Source organism: Macroventuria anomochaeta (assembly GCF_010093625.1).
Source record: "Macroventuria anomochaeta strain CBS 525.71 unplaced genomic scaffold BU25scaffold_22, whole genome shotgun sequence".
NCBI classification, from domain to species: domain Eukaryota; kingdom Fungi; phylum Ascomycota; class Dothideomycetes; order Pleosporales; family Didymellaceae; genus Macroventuria; species Macroventuria anomochaeta.
The window spans coordinates 1-7589 of NW_022985383.1; the positions used below are offsets into that span (position 1 = coordinate 1).

The window sequence follows — 7589 nt, forward strand, 5'->3', positions numbered from 1 at the left end:
CCCTTTGCGTTACCCTTATGAACTCCGGCAACGGCGTCACGTCTCTACGTTCTGCTCAACACCGCAAGATTTGCCCTGTTTCTGGCATACGCTGTTCGACCGGGCTTCATGTGGGTACTACTCAAGACTCATTCCGTAGAAAACGTGTCAGAGTTCAGTGAAGAACTGTACGCAAGGGGAAGAAGTTGAAGATTGTACTGAGGTTGTATTGAGTGAAGCTACGAACAGTATATATAGGTGAGTAGCTGTAAACAACGCTAGTGTGACGTGGCAGTCACTCTCATGGAGGTGAGGTACGACAGGCAGGAGCACCCCAAACCGTGACAAAACGGCCTCCCCAGGGTGTGGTCGCCCTAACAATCTTCCTGGTCCTCATCTCCGCAGTTTTTACCAATATCAATGGCGACCATTCAATGTTTGACGCTTTCATGATCGGATGGATGTGTCCACACGAGGGAGGGTTCGCCATAAAACTGACCGAGAAGCTCGCGGACGTCGTTGCAGCATTGTTCCTGCCACTGTTCTTCACTCGCTCCGGACTCAGTACCAACCTTGGTCTCTTGGACTCTGGAGTCACCTGAGGCTACCTCGTTGCCATAATTGTTGTAGCATTTGTGTTGCGGTGTATATAACCTTCAGGACCCCAGGGTCAGGAAGGTCGGCCTTTTTGTATCGCTGCGGGGCCGCGATAATTTGTCTCTGAGGTTATCGGTGGCACGATTGGCGCGCGTCTCAATAGTCTTCTCTGGCGCGAGTCGTTCAGGATTGGGTCACTCATGTTTTGCAAAGGTCTTGTCGAAACTCATGATGCGTTACTTGCAGCAAAAGAGATCATTTCAGTAGCATAGATAGCACGACGCTGTCAGAGAACACTAGTCAGAACTCAATGTTCATCATTGCCCGCTCAGTCACTGACGATCGGGACCTGGTTCGCGTGTCAACAGGCAGTACAATGAGAACACTAGGCAACAAGATTACAGAGGTCATTGGCAATATCAAGAACGGATCCATGAATGCAGGTGTTCTGGTTGTACAGGCACTAGACGAAACACGCGACATTGTTGGAGCGGCCAAGTCGACTTAGATAATGATGTTCAGGATAGATATCTAGCAAGTTGTCCATGCTTTAATAGAGTAATTATCCTTCAAACGATGCCGCAAAGCTGTTCTGTTTTGTGTTTGATTGAATTTGGTTGGTTGATCCTGCCAAGAATGTCAGCACTCGCCACGTTTTAACGCCCCACTTTTTCTTAGCTGCTGCCTGTTTGATGATCAACTAAACATTTCCTCCTTCACCACCCTGCGGTCGCCATCGGAACACACTCGAATTTCACAGCACATCACATGATCTGCTACAAATCCACGACGTCGCAACAATCGTGTTTATCTGCTCAGATCCATTATATGTAGCTGAAAGCCACGAGTTATTTCAACGCAGTGCAATTCACCTCTACGGTTACTCGATTACCCTGAGGCCGCGATTCGTGCCTGAAGCGTCAAAAGTACAACAGTTTTGAGAGCACTGGATTCAAACGTTGTACGACGTTGATCCGCAGATGAGGCGGCTTGGCAAATGTGATGGATGCAGACAGAGAAAAGTCAAGGTACAACTATCACCGTGGGCACGCTGCCATAACCCCCAGCCAGATGTACATTAGTGCTGGTTTAGTGACCCAAGCTGACCTGATCCAGTGTGATGAAAAGAAACCATCATGTGGTGGTTGCCAAAAGGGAAGCCGGCCGTGCAACTACTCCTACCCGCAAGGACAGGGCTTTGCACTGGTGATGCAAAACCCAAGTCAGATGACAAGATATGGAAGATCCATGGCTACCTTAACCATCTATCCACTGAGCTCTTCCCAAGCCAGGGATGAATCGTCTACTCCGGACTCTGTACCAGTCTTTTCCCCCGACCCCGCAATTGCTCGTACACCAGATCCCTCAGACTTGCATCTCAGAGGCGGCATGGTAGCTGCAGACGGGCGAGGGGTCTTCCAGACATTGGCTCCGGTCAAAGTCAAAGCCAGAAAGCCATCAAAAAAAGTGGAGTCCTATCAGAGAAGACGGTGTCAGGCGCATCTGCTCCGTTTGCAACAAGAGGCGTCTCTGGTATCACATCGACCCTCCTCTCCTGACACTAGACTGATTGCCATGTTTATCGGTTTGCTTCGTCCTGACTCCACAAACTATCAGCATCTGTTCACGCTCGGTGACTGGGTAAAGTCGATCCCTTCGCGTATTGGATCTAGTCCAGTAGTCACAATGGCCGCCGAGTTCTTCATCCAAAGCTTTGATGTGTACCGGGACAAAACGCACTCGAACCAGGCCCTAGCGTTGCGGACCAAAAGCAAGGCCCTGAAGGAGCTACAACTAAGTGTCGTTGCGACACAGCAGCACCCGACATATGATCTCGTGATTGCAACCAAGCTGCATTATGCGGCTGAGGTGAGGATGCTCTATCGTCGCTGTCGCCCATCTACTGACGCTACAAGGTCTTACTCGGAGTGGACAACATGCATTATGCCATTCACACACTTGGGCTGACGGATCTCTTGAAATCCGGCCTCGTCTCCGGCGCCGATGAGGGAAACTTCTGGAACATAATCGACAATACATACATTGACGATGTGGGTTACTAACTCCATTGATGCTTTTCGACTATGATGACTAATACCACAAAGATCACCATTGCGATGACGGCCGGCCGACTATCAGTATACGATAACGACTTCTACTTGTCTTCAACACACCCTGCCGCGCTCACAAGCAGTACCCTAACCACAGTACAAAGAACCACCCGAGCTATGATGCATATCCTGATTCATTTGCCTCGCCTCATATTGACCATACGACATGCGCTTCAAAGCCCTGGCGATGTTGTTGTTCTTGCATCAGCTATTTCAATTGCTGAGAATTTATGGCTTCTAACTGAGCAAAGTCACTTTGCCGGATTCATTGAAGCGTCAATTGCAACGGTTGATGAACCCATTGAAGATGCGGTCGCAGACATCCTCTTACACGGGGTACGTTTTGATACCGCTCAAAATATGGTAATTTGCACGCGATACTGGTTGCTCCAAGTCCTGCTGAGTGGCACGATCGATACATTGTACAGGAGGTTCCCGCACGCGTGCGCCTTGTCGCTTCTTCCTGACCCCGAGACCTTGCACCGCGTGGACACGAATGCCGCAGCTCAGCTTGGAAGAGTCGTATTGGGGCTCGATGCTGACCCTTCGCCGCTGACGTTGGTTCGTACGCATGGGCCGTTATCAGGATCTATTGGAGCGTGGCACAGACAGATCCGGTACCTCTCTTCGCGTTTGTCCTTTTCCGATGATTCAACAACGGACCACTCGCAACAGATAAATGATCTCCTCGCAGCGGAGAGGATGAAGCGCTGGCTTCTGGCCAGGTGCAACGTGATTCTGAAACGCTTGAACATTAGTCGGGTCGACGAAAGAGCCTGGCTGGAGGCCTTGGACTGTATGGCTGGCGAGGAGCTGGTCGATTGGATACCGTCCAAGGTAAGCTTCGGCTCTGAAGATGGCGAGATAGTGATGAAACTTGAGTACAGCGATCGCACAGCAAACGGGGACCCTCGTTCGATGGGCGGCACGACGCGAGTGTTCAATGTTCAAAATCCAGCAAAATTTGGGCCACAGCACCTGCGCGAGTGGGTCAAAGGAAATGGTGGTCCAGCTTCTCAATGACTAACGGCCACTTTCCAAGCTTGCAAGTTCCGTCTGGGCCTGCCCGTCGTATGCATTTGGCACCTGCATTGTGTTCACTGGGATGCCGTAGCTGTCCTGATTACCTATCCAGAGAGCACTTCATCTTCACCTATCTGGTAGTGTCCAGTTCTTAGTCGTGATGAAAAGGCTAGGATGATAGTATGTACCCACAACTCGAACGCGCGGCTACGTCTCATACTGGACTCCCTGCCATCATGCATAGCCTACCTGCATTTGCCAGTGGTGTGGCTTCCATTCTTGGAGCACATTTGGTGGAACTTGGTAGCTGTCATGAAGATACAGCCCGAGGAATCCTTTGTCTCCGCGGACCGTGAAGTCCAGCTGCTGATCCTGCGCGCCAAAAACGATTGACAAGTGCCTAATCTTGGGCATGTTTTGTACAGCGAGTCCAACACCGCTGTAATTTTCGTTGGAATAGCTTGCGACGAGGACTTTTTTCCCAGTGGCAAGATCATCGAAGCGGAGATTGTCACCTGAAGGTGTGTAGAGCGGAAGCCTTTCTAGCTGTAGGATCTAGTTGCGGCTAGAATTGGATAGAACGCGATCCGGCAAGAGACTGATGGAAGAATTTGGGGAGGAGGGGGAGGGGGGATGTCCAGATACCTACTCAGGCGGGTGACAAAATTCCCCGCACACCGAATTTAGCCAAGGTGCTGCCCTTCACATGGAACTGGCGGCAGTGCACAGACCTGCTATCTCCTCTTCTATCTCGTCATGCAGTTGAACAGCAGTGTCTCGAAGAACAGACATATCGGCACTGGTTCGGAGACCGAGGTCTGGGGGAGTGATGGTGGTTACTCCTGGGGGGGGGGGGGGGGGGCTCATAATGAGAGATCCTAGAATGAGCGTAAGGCTGCCGTTGGCGAAGCTTTCTCGTAGTATCTGCTGCATACTCTCTGTTATCATACTTCCTTAGTTGGGGCTGGTCCAAATCCTGACGCTGCAGCTTGTAGCTAGTCGAGCAGTTGACCCGCGACGTGTGGAGCCTTGGATTTTGCGTCGCTGACCGATGCTATGGTCCTGGGAACTGGCCCTGGATTAGCTAGCGGCGGCTCGTGGACAAAATTTCTGGAGATATAGTGACTAGGGTTCCTACGCGCAGCTCGTTGTTGACAGACTTCATCGACAAGTCCCGTCGTCCTATCGGCTATAGGAGGCTACTGTGGTCCAGCCCCGGGCCATTGTGTATCTCTAGCTTGCAGCCCTTGATGCGGTTGGTCTGCATGATTTTGAGATATGCGGACAGTGCTCTGCGGATCAGGCTGGGTGTTTGACACTGAGCTTGCGCGAAGATAAGGCTCGTATGGGATAAATTAAAGGGACTGGGTTAGGGACTTTGGCCCGCATCGATAGAGGACTCGATTCTGCGCATTCTTCGTTTTTTTCCTAGTTGCAGAATTGGCATACTTCCTGGCCCACTGCTGCTGGGCATCATTTGTCCTAGCGACGCACTTTCTTGTGGTTCTGTCGACGCGATGATTGTGTTACCGGAATCACGCCATAATGACGCCGAAACTAGCGTGTCCTGGAATCTGATCTTGCGCCTCAACATACTACTCAATAGTCCTGTTTGTTGTTAGCCTGCCAACTCGTGGTTCAGACTCTTAGCTATGCATCTGTCGTTGTGATTTTGAGGGTGAAGCAACTGCATAGTACATGATTGCTACGTAATGGTGCCGGCGACTATCTTCCGGACGAGTATCTACTCTGCCCGTTCCCTGAATTGTAATACGTTGAGCCCTGTTTACATCAGCACTACTGCTAACAGTGTAACGCAGGCAGATAGCTCACGTTGGGGTTGCTGTAATAATACGACCCGTTGCTATTAGAGTAATGATAGGAGTTTTGGTTTGAAGCACTAGAGCCATAGTCGCGAGAGCAGTAGTGGTTGCCCTGGAATACCGCACGAGTGAGATGCCTTGAAAAGCTCTGTGAGGGGATCATGCCCTTACCTGGCTGTTCGTACCAGAGCTGGTTGTCGTGTAGCTGCCTCCGCCGGAGCTCGACTGAGAACCACCCGAAGTCGACGATCCTTTCGTCATGATGAGAGCTGATCGCAAGAGCAGATATGCTGTAAAAGGGACTTGCAGTAGCTATAGAGAGCTTGGAGTTTGATATTGCAAGTGAATCAACGCGGGGTCAGCAGATATACCTACCACTGGAGGATCGGTCCGATTTGCCCCGCCCAGCTGTACCGTGTCCGTGCGCGCAATGCGCGGATTCGCGCAATGTGTCACGGGTATATACTGTTCAGCTCCCAGTACCTGCTTGTTACGATCAAAGGGCAACCCGCAACAACACTGAACGAACAGGACTACGCAACGATACGAGAGGAGCCGAGGGATTATAGTATCGATTGACCCGAGCAGTGAGGCCGCGTCGGCGATACTCAGTATGATCATCAATCTCAGTCAAGCAACTCGAGCAGTTAGGCCGCGTCAGTATACTCGGTACGATCAGTATACTTAGTACCGAGCGATCTGAGCAATCCTCCTGCTCAAGTATATAGCAAGTCGACACGCTGCCCTTATGGCATCTCATCCCTTGTTTGCTGCAGTTGTCTCGGTATCGTATCTAGTTGTGAGCCTTGTCGTGGCGTTCCGAATCCGTGGTCGTAACAGAATCACCGCAATGCGGTTGCTGGACCTCTGTGATTGCCCTTGGACCTAAGAACGTTTGAAAAAATACTGTGCCTAGTAAGCCATGTCAATGGGGGCAACAATAGCAGACATCTGTCGATCGACTAGGTCTGCCGTCCAGAGCTTTGTAGGCAAGGAGCGTGTCTTTGCCCGTGTACCAGCCCTTCGCCTAAGGTTGCTAACAGCACATCCATACATTGTAGAGCAAGCAGTTGTGTACTTTGCGATCGCGACGTGTCTAACGATACCTCTCTACAATAGTTCACTTTACTCACTATGCCAATAGCTTGTGCTGTAAGGCTGCTTGCCTGTCTTGCTGCATAAAGTCGTTACGTCGCAACCCACCACAGTGATGCCGACAGTCAATGCGCAAGCAGTTCGTTGTAGCCAGCTTCGTCCAATCTAATCTTGCCGTTTTCCTAATATGACCGCGACGAGTCTTCGCGGACAAGCAGAATCATGACCTAGACGACCCACGTCGTGCAGCAGTTGTGCACCCACATCTGCCTGCCCTTTGTCATTGTGTCTTGTGTATGTGATGGTCGGCTTGATCGTGGTACTCGGACGTTCTGCAAAGCCGATCGTGACGTGGCAATTTAGTGGAAGGTCGGTCGGCCGATCGTCAGGACATTGGGACGAAGCTTGGCGGGCTATTATGGTTTGCAAAACACCGGCCTCACCCCGTGACTTGCGGGGTGTTCCGCGCACAGATGTTTTTACTATGGAAATATCAGATTTTTGAGAATCAAGAGCAATTGCACAGTACAGCATTTGTTGAAGCTATTTATTTACATATAATTAAGCTATCACAATTATTCCTTTAGTGTTGTAGCTGTTGCAATGACCCAGTCCAGTCACCACAAGCTGTCTCCTCAAGTTTTGCAGGCAGTTCTTGATTGCATCAAAGCCGGAGTCAACAACACACAAATATACTTCCAGACAGGCGTAGATAGAAGATGTACATGGCAGAAGCAACTGAATATGGCATACTGGGGTCAGCCATACGCACCAACTTGCGTGAAGACTGGATGGCCATCTTTGCTGCAGAATCAACACTGGACGCTGCTGCGCGAGTACTTGGCTGGTGTCACAAAGATGCTACAAGTAGGCCCTTTAGGACTCGCTAGGAGTCTAAATCAATTACTACGTACGGTATCTAAGTAGGTACAAGACATTGTGTACCGAACAGAACTCTACC

General features: G+C 50.5%; 2 protein-coding genes across 2 annotated transcripts; one reads left to right on the forward strand and one right to left on the reverse strand.

Annotated features, from left to right (window-relative positions):
* The first annotated feature begins 1311 nt into the window (after positions 1 to 1311).
* On the forward strand, positions 1312 to 3770 carry BU25DRAFT_411903 (uncharacterized protein). The gene is made up of 4 exons (XM_033706667.1): positions 1312 to 1604; positions 1693 to 2445; positions 2493 to 2627; positions 2682 to 3770. The coding sequence occupies exons 1-4, from the start codon at positions 1557 to 1559 to the stop codon at positions 3708 to 3710; spliced, it is 1965 nt and encodes a 654-aa protein (XP_033560261.1). The 5' UTR covers positions 1312 to 1556; the 3' UTR covers positions 3711 to 3770.
* Positions 3771 to 5435: 1665 nt separating this feature from the next.
* Positions 5436 to 5794, reverse strand: BU25DRAFT_432273 (uncharacterized protein; the record flags this gene model as incomplete). The annotated part of the gene is made up of 3 exons (XM_033708712.1): positions 5436 to 5492; positions 5544 to 5645; positions 5705 to 5794. 3 exons carry the CDS (start codon positions 5792 to 5794, stop codon positions 5436 to 5438), a joined length of 249 nt encoding a protein of 82 aa, XP_033560262.1.
* Positions 5795 to 7589: the final 1795 nt, after the last annotated feature.

Coding starts and splice junctions, on each gene's coding strand:
- BU25DRAFT_411903 (XM_033706667.1), top strand. CDS start 1,557: ATGAGGCGGCTTGGCAAATGTGATGGATGCAGACAGAGAAAAGTCAAG. Junction 2,446..2,492: donor AGCTGCATTATGCGGCTGAG/GTGAGGATGCTC, acceptor TGACGCTACAAG/GTCTTACTCGGAGTGGACAA. Junction 2,628..2,681: donor ACAATACATACATTGACGAT/GTGGGTTACTAA, acceptor AATACCACAAAG/ATCACCATTGCGATGACGGC.